The sequence below is a fragment of the Hordeum vulgare genome, chromosome 5H (assembly GCF_904849725.1).
Source record: "Hordeum vulgare subsp. vulgare chromosome 5H, MorexV3_pseudomolecules_assembly, whole genome shotgun sequence".
Lineage (NCBI taxonomy): Eukaryota > Viridiplantae > Streptophyta > Magnoliopsida > Poales > Poaceae > Hordeum > Hordeum vulgare.
The window spans coordinates 31,033,538-31,046,598 of NC_058522.1; the positions used below are offsets into that span (position 1 = coordinate 31,033,538).

General features: G+C 44.7%; 1 protein-coding gene across 1 annotated transcript; it reads left to right on the forward strand.

Moving 5' to 3' along the window:
- Positions 1-1,959: 1,959 nt before the first annotated feature.
- On the forward strand, positions 1,960-5,942 carry LOC123399835 (probable glucan 1,3-beta-glucosidase A). The gene is made up of 6 exons (XM_045094216.1): positions 1,960-2,197; positions 2,299-2,607; positions 3,408-3,566; positions 4,697-4,866; positions 5,081-5,589; positions 5,700-5,942. The coding sequence occupies exons 1-6, from the start codon at positions 2,018-2,020 to the stop codon at positions 5,885-5,887; spliced, it is 1,515 nt and encodes a 504-aa protein (XP_044950151.1). The 5' UTR covers positions 1,960-2,017; the 3' UTR covers positions 5,888-5,942.
- The last annotated feature ends 7,119 nt before the right edge of the window (positions 5,943-13,061 follow it).

Here is a 13,061-nt window from a genome sequence, read left to right on the forward strand (position 1 = left end):
AAAATACGAGAAACACTTAGATGTTTTGTAAACACATTGTTACACAACTGATTCTTGAATTTTCTTGATGTGGTTTCCCACATAGGTAAACGCACAGAACACTTGGCATCCATTCCTTTGACCGCATTGATGTATTCCATGTTCCAACCTCTCTGTTAAACTAAACCAAAATTTCTGTTATTGACTTTCTGCTCAATTTTGTAAAAGAGAAATAATCGATTAAAAATTTATCACCAACATACAATTCCATCACACATAAAAAATAAGAGACATGCAAGTTTATTTGGAATTCCTATGACAAGTAGGAAAAAAATTGTACACATACTATGGAACTCACATGATTGAGTCGATTGTATCTATGATCAGTGCCGGGGAGTTCTATATCTCAAAGCTCTCACGTAGCAGAGATATTCTAGTTCCTAACGTACAAGTGATTATGTCATGCAGCCATGTCTTGTGGGATTTTTGTGTTTTGGCCTGAAGTATATATATTGGGTAAGGGGGAAACACGAGTTGTACATGTAGCCAGCGTCGAGCAAGTGCAGCAGGGCGACAACAATGTTGGACCGCAGCGCACATGGAGATACTGAGTTCGGCGGTGGCGCCGACGAACGATATGACTAGTCATGGTGGGCTCCGCTGTTCGAGGTTGAGGTCGGGGGTGTGCTGCCGTTCGAGGTCCATGTCGATGGAGCGCAATGACCTGCTAGACGAGGAGGAAGAGATTGAGGTAGGGGAAACGGGGACGGAGGCTTAAATCGGTGATAGTAGAGCAAAGCGGAGCATATCCTCGTTCTTGCCGAGGGTTGGCCTCTCGTACTAACATGTCGCCCTTGAGCTTGAGGCATGTGGCGCACATTGGTGCCATGAATGGCTACCACGAACTAATGCTTCAACACCGGCGGGCCATCTTCTGTCGTCACTCAATAGTCGCTTGCAATCCCATCTCCCTGCCGCATCAGCTGCCTCCGTCCCGCATCCATCCGTCGGACCCGCCCCACTGCGCATCAGACGGTCTCTCATACACATCGCTAACCCTAGCCGCCACACGCAGAAGTGGCTTGGGGGAGGAGGAGAAACAATGACGAGGAAGAGCAGACGTCGCACATCTTCTGTGATTTCTCGATGGGCCGTGCTTCCCCAACCACTGCAACAAGGGCCGCCTGGCCCAATCAACCAGAGATCTCCGATTTTTGCACCGGAGTAGCCTCCCACGGACAGCTAGCCCACGCGATTAATTACGTGTTTACACAAGACATCAGACGGCTAAAAACGACCAGAAACTGAGATCCGACGCCCAAAACCCCTAATGGCCTGAGAAGGCTCGGATGATGCCCAGTTTTACTGTTCTTAATAAGTGGAACATGTTTTGACTGAATTCAAACCTAATACTTCGAATAGTAGAGCGGACATAGCAATATTTTTTTTCTTTCAAAAATACAAGTATACTTATCATTTTATAAAAGATAAAATTGTAAATACGACAAGACTAACACTCGTTACGAACAACAAAGATAGCACAAACATCACACACATACAAGTCCAGAAACAACCACCAACAATCATACAATACTACAAAGCACAAGGGTGTGCCCTAACAGACAACAACACCGCGTCTCGACCCACGCTGGACACCCCTAAAGATCAGCTGCTCCCACAAAACTTCGCTAGTCGAAGCACCATCCACCTTGAATGCAGAAGAGGAGGTAGCAGGTAAATGGCAGGACTTGCTCGTGGACGGAGGAGCAATACTACCCAAGTGCGAAACCACCGTAGTTCGTGTTAGCCATTAGTTTTGACCCCCGGTTCCAGATTGTTATCGTTAGTGGAAGGAAACCCTCCCGTTCCAATCTTGTGTTCGTGCATCCAAGAGGCCCATCATATCTTAATGGCTAATCATCAGCCGTGAGCTATATAAGCGAGCAGAGCACGGCAGGGCAGGGCACAGCACCGAGCAATTGCCTTGCAACTTGCAAGCAACCGAGCCGAGTGGATCGGAAGAAGCACTAGCTGCGAAATGAGGAGCCGCCTCTTCCACTGTTCCTTTCTCCTCGTGCTGTGCTTCCTCTCCCGAAGCTCGGCGGCTATGGCTGCTCCCCGTCTCCCCGTCCGGGCGGTGAACCTCGGTGGGTGGCTGGTGACGGAGGGCTGGATCCTGCCGTCCCTCTTCGACGGCATCCCCAACAACGATCTTCTGGTAACTAACGTCGCAGTCGCAGCTTTGCACATGCATGCCGCCATGGCTCTCTGTTTCTAGTTTCTTGACCGATCAGCACACGCGGATGTACGTACGTACAGGACGGCACGCAGCTGCAGTTCAAGTCGGTGACGCAGAACGCCTACATGGCCGCTGAGAATGGCGGCGGCGCGGCGCTGGTGGCGAACCGGCCTCAGGCGTCTGGCTGGGAGACATTCAAGATGTGGCGGATCAACGAGGTGACATTCAACTTCAAAGTGTTCGGCAACCAGTTCGTGGGCGTCCAGAGCGACGGCTCGCTTGTCGCGACGGCGGCGACGCCGGGGCGGTCGGAGACGTTCCGGTTGGTCCGCAGCCCCGGCGACCAGTACAGGATGCGGATCATGGCGCCCAACGGGCTCTTCTTGCAGGTAATAAAGATAATACCGTATTATTCATACGAAATACTGCATATGTTGGGCAGCTCTGCACTACTCGTACTACTGTACTATATTTGCCAACTGGGCAACAAGTGTCTGCTAGCAAGTTGCATGTGCGTTCAAAAACGATACTCCGTTATTCAGCACGAGTCTCCAACAAGGAAAAAAATAGCACGCTAAAACGCCGCTAGCGTGCTAATAACGCATTTGAAAACTAAATGCTACGTTATGCATATTTCACTCGCTACGGCGCTATTCGCGCTAAATACGACAATTTCGTGCTATATCGCGTATCGGCGCTATTCTTTCGACGCGACGTTATTTTTTTCAAAAGAATTTTTCATCAGCCCACTATTCTTTTGGCCTTTGCGGCCCAGTAACCCTAACCAGTGGCGACCAAACCTATAGCAACGACCAGACCTACCGACCGAACCCTAAATCCCTAACCAAACTTACCGCGCGACGGTGGCAGCGGCAGCCGCCGGTGCTTCGCCAAATCTTGATGTATGAACTATTGAACTCTGAACAATGCTATATGCTTATATCTGGACCATGCTTTGCTATATGAACAATGGTTTAGCTTTGGTTTTAGCTGTTGAAATCTGTCATTTGTGTTGCTATATGCTGAAATCTAAACAATGTTTCGTGACACGCTATTTTGCAAAATAGCGTGCTATTAGCACGCTATTTCGTTCATAGCATTTTTTTAAAGGTTGCGCTATTTCAAATAACGTGTTATTTTTTCCTTGGTCTCCAATGTTGACTAGTTTGTTAAATTCTGTTGATGGCAGGCAAACAAAGATAGCTCGTTGACGGCGGACTATGGCAAAAGCACAAGCTGGGGCGACGACGACCCGTCGGTGTTTGCGGTGACCAGAGTTTCGGGGCTCCAAGGGGAGTACCAAATCTGCAACGGCTATGGGACGGCAAAGGCTACACCAATTCTCAGGGTAAATACATTCAATATTACTGGCCCACTCCACTTGTCGATCCTATTGTTCTAATTCAGAACTACATATATAAAGGCCAGTGCTCTGCGGGCCGCATGATCCGCTAACTGTCGCGCGTCCGCACCGTTAGATCTCCATACAACATTTTTTTCTTGATGCAGCAAAATTTCGACGCGGTGCAGCAATTTTCGTCAACGGTTGCAAAAAAAAAATTTGTAGCAAAAAAATATCTACGTGATCGTAGCAAAAAAACGAAGTTGATGGTGCGTGGTAGTAAAAGTTAAATGCAGGTTGTAGCAAATATCTACGTGAACGTGGATTCAACTTTTTTGTTGAACGGTTGCAGCACAAAATGATGCTGGTTGTAGCAAAAATTAACACGGTTGTAGCAAAAGTAAAAAACACCGATTGTAACAAAAAATCCGACGAACTGGAGTTGCAACCAAACGTATATGCAGCTTTTTACTGAACAAATGTAACAAATAAAAAACGCTTGTAGCAAATATGAACGCTGGCTGCAACAAATTTAGACGAAAAAAATTGCATGCCTAATCAGCGCTCAGCGCGGATCGCGTGCGGCCGGTCGAACGGTTCGGCCGGCGCACCGACCAGAAACGTTTCCCATATATAAAGGGAGCAACACTAGTAGACTATGCTTATCAGGCAATGTATGGTGTGAAGATCACTCAATGTCCTCAGTGGTTTCCCTCCTAAATTTATTTTCTTGTGTATTAGGAGTATATCTTTGTCCACTCTTGCACAAGAAAACGAATAAATAGTAGTGCCGATCATTGTGACGCGGATAATTCATATGGCAAAAGATACACTAAGTCTTTGTTGTTCGCAATATAGTAATATTATCTAATTGATTGTGTGTTATTATTATTATTACCATTAGCATTATCATCATCATCATCATTATCATTATTATTACCATTATTACTATTACTATTATTATTATTACTACTACATTTAGCAGTTTGTTTTTCTTGTCTTCAAAAGGTAGATACTTGCAGTTGGCAGGGTTTATAACATAGCTAGAAATAGGTACTATTGTTCTGCCTCTAGAAGTTAGGAATGTGTATCATTCTTGGCACCTCAATTTTATCGAATGTTGCATTGTTTGGCAGAATCACTGGAGCGCGTATATAGTGGAAGATGACTTTAGGTTCATCTCCAAAAGCGGGCTGACCGCAGTGAGAATACCAGTGGGATGGTGGATCGCTAACGACTCCAGACCTCCTGCACCTTACGTTGGAGGTTCACTTAAAACCTTGGACAAGGCATTCAAATGGGCAGAGTAAGCAACCTTCAAAAACTTGTAATCAATTTTTGCTAATGTATGGAATCAACGATCGGCTCAAGTGTTGGAATATTCAGGCAAGGGACTAACCTTGGCATCATCTTGAGCAAATTAAAGCTTTTGTCATCTAATGAAGTTTTGGCTTGGGGTTAATCCTCCTTTTTTTTGAAACATTCGGCTTTATAAATGCTCAATTTGTCTGCATGAACAGAAAGTACAATCTGGACGTCATCATTGACCTACACGCAGCACCTGGGGCGCAAAATCCCTTTGAGCACAGCTCCTCCAAGGACGGCTCGCAAGACTGGGGCACCACTGACACTAGCATTGCGCAAACCGTGCAAGTGATAGATTTTCTTGCATCTAGGTACGCCAAAAGCCCAAGCCTCCTCGGGGTTGAGCTAATGAACGAGCCGTTGGCGCCCGGCGTATCCCTGGAGAGCCTGAAAACATATTATCGTGACGGGTACAACGCTGTAAGGAAGCACTCATCGAAGGCCTATGTGATCATGTCCAACCGACTATCATCCCCGGACTCAACAGAGCTCCTTGAGCTCGCCAGCGGGTTACCCGGATCCGTCATCGACGTGCATTACTATGCGTTGTTCAACAACATGTTCGATACTTTCACCGTGCAGCAGAATATTGATTTCATCAAGACCAACTACTCAAGCGCTCTCAGCACTGTCACGAGGCAAAATGGTCCCCTCACCTTTGTAGGTATGTGTAACTAATCACTTTTGGTTTTGGAACATGGTTTTTTTTATCCCCATTCCTGCAGGACTTTAGTAAAAATATCTCATGTGACATGGATGACATGTTTTCTGTAGGAGAATGGGTGGCTGAGTGGAAGGTGCCCAATGCAGCGAAGCAAGAGTTCCAGATGTTTGCAAATGCACAAATGGATGTGTACGGGAAGGCAACGTTTGGATGGGCCTATTGGACTCTCAAGAATGTGAACAACCACTGGAGTATGGAGTGGATGATCAATAATGGATACATCTCCTTGAAAAGCTAGGATATGTTCTATGTGTCATTACTCTTGAAATAAATTTGTAACGACTGATGAAATAAATTTTGAGAACAATGAACAAATCTAGAAAAAAAATGATTTGAGTCGAATAAACTAGTAGTATTCGGCCATTTGCAATACATGTCTCCTATTGTTGAAATACATACCAATTTTTCTCCATAAGCTTAGGCTTGGGTGAACTATTTGGTGCATGTAATTCAATATGGGTTCAGAGTCTTAAGATAATTCCAGCATTATGCTTAACAATCTTTAGTTGCAAGTCATAAAATTGTGTGAACTAGGCAATCTCGACCACAACAAAAATCATGCATGCATATGCACGAACTAGGGAGGGGGGTCTTTGAGTAACTTCTAAAAACAAATTTAACCAAAAAATAAAATTATTGGTAAGAGATATGATCTTGGAAAAACGCATATCTGTTAGCACTCACAATTATCTCCTCTTGATCTCTCTACCAGCCTCCGAATCAGTCGGCTGGAGGGAATCGACTATCTTGGCCGCCGCAGCCAAGTTGAGGAGAGGTGTGCGGAACAACTCTAAGTTGCTCCGTCGAGTGTGCCGACTGGCAGAACGGCGAGGTGGACGGCGCGCGCCGGACGTTTCGCCGACCTCGCGCTCGCTTCGGCCAGCCTGACGGGGATCTTCATGGGAGTTGGCCATGTGTACTTCTGCTGCGGGCCCGCGACCCGCATACTCGGAAGGAAACTCAGTCGGAACCGAGTCCGAGTGCTGGGACAGCGGGGCAACCACAACGGACTCTAGAACCGCCACTTGTGAAGACGCGTTCTGGCGCGCCTGGGCGTGTTGCACCCAACGCTGGAGCCGCGGACGGCGAGACTGCTTGTTGCGGCGTGTGGTGGCGGCGCAGGTCGACACCGGAGCCGACTGTTGGAGAAGAAGAACGTCGTGGGCGCCGGCACGGAAGTGCGTAGCCCCACGACGGGGAAGCGCCTCGACTTCGAGAGGAGCATCTCGAAGCCACGCCGAATCGTCGACGATGAAGGAGAGAGCGCCGAAGAAGATCTGGTGACCCATGCTCGAACCTCCACCGGACGACATGACGAAAGGAAGTAGTCGCAAACTCGCCGGAAGTCGCTTAGACGCCTGCCCCACGGTGGGCGCCAACTGTCGTGGGTATAAGCCTGACAGTAGATGTGTAGGGTACGAAAAGGATGGGCAGACTCCTAGTTACGATGAGGTTGTATGAGTTCAGGCCCCTCTGCAGTGGAGGTAATAGCCCTACGTTTCAGTGCTCAGGGAGCTTGTTGTCGAGTGGAATAGGGAATACAATGAGTTGCTAACCCCTTTACCAGCGGGGGAGGGTGGCTTATATAGAGTGCGCTGCCCTCCACAACGGTTCCGGTACAGAGGTGGAGTAGTGGCGATTGAATGTGTACGTTACAGGTAACGTACGCCCTAAATGCTAATGAATGCACCTGGAAACGTACGACCGTTTTCCTCCAGGGGGTTACGATGTACCGAGTGGTATCCAGTCGGTTAGCTTGATATCCTCCGAATGCTAGTCTCCGACTGGATGATCGAGGATACGTTACCGACTGGATGACAGGGACTCCTTAATCCAGTCGGAGCTGACTAAGGGCCTAGTCCTTTGTGAGGGATAGTCCTTGGGTAGGACCTACAGGGCAGGCCTATGACCCTATCCTAGGACTATAACCCCATCAATATCCAAGTCTGCCAAAGCCCACACACATCGTGACGCCGAACATTCTATCAGAGCATGCTTCCAAGAGTCTTCCATTCCACACAAACTACATCTTGTATTTTCAGCCATATTACGCCGGGCCCTCACACCGTTAATTAGTTGCCAACGAGTGAAGGGCTAGCCTCCATAGACCGGCACTTGAGTTCCCGAGAGAGTTGTCCAATCCTTTGCCATATGTCCGTTCGTTGAGGAACCTGTTGTTTCCTCCAGCCAGCTGCCCCTAGTAAATTTTGTGTGAACAAATATTCTGTATGCAGAGTTGACGTTGAATGTACCGTTTTTTTCTTGCTCCACGACCAGAAAACTGGGACCTGGCGCGTACACAGAGGTATTTTGAAGATGGTTGCAGCATCCACACGCAGGAATAGGTGTTGGACTAGCTCTTCCCTCCATCGTGATGATGTCTCATCAATAAGTTCAATAACAAGAATAGGTCCCTAGGTCGGTGGTGAAGTGATGGGCCTCATAGTTGTCTCTCTTGGTAGCCAATTGTGACGTCAAATCTCAGTGCTAGCACCATTGCCAATCCTGGGTATAAGGCCTTGGGCGAGCACATCTCCCCTTCGAGTAATGATCCCATATTTGTGATGGATGACTCCCCAAAGAACATTCCAGAATCGTTGTTTGAGGGATGTAAACACTTTTCAAAATTCTGATGCTCAGCAAAAGGGGTTCCTGAAGCACCCTCCAGGCTTGTCTTGCTAACAGTGCTAGGTCGAATAGTTCCATATCACGAAAACCAAGTCCCCCATGTGCCTTGGTCGGGACATAACATCCCAAGATACCCAAGCGACCTTGCGACTTCCATCCTTGCTCCCCCATCAGAACATGCGAATGATGGATTTAATATGTTCACAAAGGCCTCTTGAAAGTTTAAAGCATGTCATTGAGTACACTGAAATAGCTTGAACAACAGAGCTAATCAACAACTCTTTACCTCCTACTGAGAACATCTTTTCAAGCCACCTCTGAACCTTTTCCCAAACACTATCTTCCAAATACTTGGAAGTTCCATTTTTTTATTTACCAACATGAGATGGCAGGCCAGATTAGTGGCCCGTGAGTTTTCGAACAGGAAAAGGGCTAGACAGGAAACGGTTTGGGCCACATTAATATACTAGAACTTTGATGGCGCGCGTTGCCGCACCCGTCTATTTTTGTAATTGAATGGTTGGATTTTTATAAATAGTGATAAAAAATGTTGTAGGAAACATAGTGCCAGCGAAGCATTGAAATTAGATTTGTATAAACTGCCTATATATATATATATATATATATATATATATATATATATATATATATATATATATATATATATATGGCTGCAATAGAAATGAACAAGTAGGGAACTGGTAGGAGAGACCCCTTTTTTTAACTCGTAACTTAAATTTGCTTCATCTTTAGGTCTCACACGTGAGCGGTTTGAATCAAGAATTTGAAACTTTGCTGGATATTCTTTTTGTTTTGTAATTGTTCATAATCGTGGCAGCATCATAGACGATTTCCCCTAATATTGTAAGAAGTTCCATGTTTGAAGGCACAAAGCATACACATAATAAAAGTGGGCGAGCGTAAACATGCATTGCCATAACTTTGGACAATTCAGCTGCGAGGAGATATGTCCCTGCAGATATATAGAGCATATATAATATAGTTTTCGTGATGATATGGTAATTAATTATACAAGAACACAAAGTAGGAGTACATCGGAGACTGTTATATCATAATACATGAGTATAAGTGGTGGTTATTCAGGTCTTCTTCTAGAAGAAAAGGCTAATAGGCTGTAAAAAAGTTGTAATTCAGCAATGTTGAATTTCTTGCTTGAGATCACCAGCTCAGCTTTTTACGACCGAGGTGTTGTTTCACAAACATTTGTGCCAAACAACACTGAGATTCAATACACGCTAAACCATGTTGCAGTTGGGCATTATGCCTTCCAAGATGAAGCAACTATCACAAAATTGTAGAAAATATATGGTGTATTCTAGACGTACCACTTCAATTGGAGTATGTCAAATTATATGACAATAATTCCCTCCAACTCCCAAGATTTCGTTATTTTCTCCACGAACATTGATGCATATGGAGAATTATCTTCCAGCTGTACCAATTCAACACATCATCATTTGTGCATTAAAAAATCGTAATAAAAAGTATTATCTTCATAAACTGATATTGTACTCCTTTGTTAGCAACCAAAAAGACAATATCATGACCCAACTACTAAACAATGCATCTTGTCACTATTTTCTAGATATTGGCTTGGCAGACTCAAAGATTGCTTAAGGAGTCACATGGATGAATAAATATAATAAAAAATGTAGAATGTAAATCATAATAATTGATAGCCAATTGCAACTTACGAGAATATACCTTCTTATAGCATGGGTATACGCGATGAAAAGCTTGATATAAGGTTACTCTATATAGCACTTCATCAAAACATAACAATGGTTAAACAAAGAGCCAAAAGGAAAATGTCAGCATGTTGTCCAAAGTACATTCTAAACTGCAGTGTGAACATAATCTATGGATGAAGAGTGAAGAAAATCAAGTAAAAGGCTTGAACCAAAAGCTATGTTCTTTCTTTCTGTTCAATTTTGCAAAGTAGAGAATTGTATCATACAAGATAAACAATTCAAGCAAAGATAGCAATTTCAGAAGACAATACCATGTTCAGGTTTTGCGATATGTAAAACCTTCCCCCTCGCTTACCTATTTCAAGTCAGTGTGCTTGCCTTTTCTAAAAACAGAGCAAGGTTTGTAGTAAAATTCTGAACAAGATGGTCAAAAATTGCTCGAACTCCATCCTTTAAAATGGCAAGCTTATTTTGGTATGCATCTGCAAGGAAGACAAAACCTGAGCACGATTCAATTTCTATCTCAAACTAAATAATAATATTTAGTTGCCCGCCCAATCACTAAGAACATTAAGTTGTGCAATCCGCATGTAAACTAAGACCAAATAACTCGCGGGAAAAGAAAGAAAAAATGCAGATGATTTTGTAGATTCCCTGGTGAAGAATCTAGGTAAACATAAGGAGGCTCACATCCTTCTGAAATAGTGAATTCGTCTTATATCAGAAGCTGTCAAGAAAGGAATTAATGTGAGTTGGATGACTTAAAGAAGTAAATTACCGTGCATGCCAGCTCGAATATAGTTTATGCAATACAGTTTGAAAAGATGTTTGATTTTGGTACAAATTTCAAGAGATGAAAATAGAAATTAAAATGAGAAATTAATAAATAAAATAAATAAGATAAATGCATCGGTGTTTAGTCAACATTGTTTGACAACTTATTCTTGAGGAATTAATATGGTATTGCATGACTTCTTAAAGAATATAACTATCCTTCGTTGTCCATGCCAGCTTTGAATGTAATTTCTGCAGAACAATCATGAAATATGTTTGGTTTTTGTACTAATTTCAAGAGATGAAGAGAGAAAACAAAAATGGGCAATGAATACATAAAAAATACGAGAAACACTTAGATGTTTTGTAAACACATTGTTACACAACTGATTCTTGAATTTTCTTGATGTGGTTTCCCACATAGGTAAACGCACAGAACACTTGGCATCCATTCCTTTGACCGCATTGATGTATTCCATGTTCCAACCTCTCTGTTAAACTAAACCAAAATTTCTGTTATTGACTTTCTGCTCAATTTTGTAAAAGAGAAATAATCGATTAAAAATTTATCACCAACATACAATTCCATCACACATAAAAAATAAGAGACATGCAAGTTTATTTGGAATTCCTATGACAAGTAGGAAAAAAATTGTACACATACTATGGAACTCACATGATTGAGTCGATTGTATCTATGATCAGTGCCGGGGAGTTCTATATCTCAAAGCTCTCACGTAGCAGAGATATTCTAGTTCCTAACGTACAAGTGATTATGTCATGCAGCCATGTCTTGTGGGATTTTTGTGTTTTGGCCTGAAGTATATATATTGGGTAAGGGGGAAACACGAGTTGTACATGTAGCCAGCGTCGAGCAAGTGCAGCAGGGCGACAACAATGTTGGACCGCAGCGCACATGGAGATACTGAGTTCGGCGGTGGCGCCGACGAACGATATGACTAGTCATGGTGGGCTCCGCTGTTCGAGGTTGAGGTCGGGGGTGTGCTGCCGTTCGAGGTCCATGTCGATGGAGCGCAATGACCTGCTAGACGAGGAGGAAGAGATTGAGGTAGGGGAAACGGGGACGGAGGCTTAAATCGGTGATAGTAGAGCAAAGCGGAGCATATCCTCGTTCTTGCCGAGGGTTGGCCTCTCGTACTAACATGTCGCCCTTGAGCTTGAGGCATGTGGCGCACATTGGTGCCATGAATGGCTACCACGAACTAATGCTTCAACACCGGCGGGCCATCTTCTGTCGTCACTCAATAGTCGCTTGCAATCCCATCTCCCTGCCGCATCAGCTGCCTCCGTCCCGCATCCATCCGTCGGACCCGCCCCACTGCGCATCAGACGGTCTCTCATACACATCGCTAACCCTAGCCGCCACACGCAGAAGTGGCTTGGGGGAGGAGGAGAAACAATGACGAGGAAGAGCAGACGTCGCACATCTTCTGTGATTTCTCGATGGGCCGTGCTTCCCCAACCACTGCAACAAGGGCCGCCTGGCCCAATCAACCAGAGATCTCCGATTTTTGCACCGGAGTAGCCTCCCACGGACAGCTAGCCCACGCGATTAATTACGTGTTTACACAAGACATCAGACGGCTAAAAACGACCAGAAACTGAGATCCGACGCCCAAAACCCCTAATGGCCTGAGAAGGCTCGGATGATGCCCAGTTTTACTGTTCTTAATAAGTGGAACATGTTTTGACTGAATTCAAACCTAATACTTCGAATAGTAGAGCGGACATAGCAATATTTTTTTTCTTTCAAAAATACAAGTATACTTATCATTTTATAAAAGATAAAATTGTAAATACGACAAGACTAACACTCGTTACGAACAACAAAGATAGCACAAACATCACACACATACAAGTCCAGAAACAACCACCAACAATCATACAATACTACAAAGCACAAGGGTGTGCCCTAACAGACAACAACACCGCGTCTCGACCCACGCTGGACACCCCTAAAGATCAGCTGCTCCCACAAAACTTCGCTAGTCGAAGCACCATCCACCTTGAATGCAGAAGAGGAGGTAGCAGGTAAATGGCAGGACTTGCTCGTGGACGGAGGAGCAATACTACCCAAGTGCGAAACCACCGTAGTTCGTGTTAGCCATTAGTTTTGACCCCCGGTTCCAGATTGTTATCGTTAGTGGAAGGAAACCCTCCCGTTCCAATCTTGTGTTCGTGCATCCAAGAGGCCCATCATATCTTAATGGCTAATCATCAGCCGTGAGCTATATAAGCGAGCAGAGCACGGCAGGGCAGGGCACAGCACCGAGCAAT

Coding starts and splice junctions, on each gene's coding strand:
- LOC123399835 (XM_045094216.1), top strand. CDS start 2,018: ATGAGGAGCCGCCTCTTCCACTGTTCCTTTCTCCTCGTGCTGTGCTTC. Junction 3,567..4,696: donor AGGCTACACCAATTCTCAGG/GTAAATACATTC, acceptor ATTGTTTGGCAG/AATCACTGGAGCGCGTATAT. Junction 5,590..5,699: donor TGGTCCCCTCACCTTTGTAG/GTATGTGTAACT, acceptor TGTTTTCTGTAG/GAGAATGGGTGGCTGAGTGG.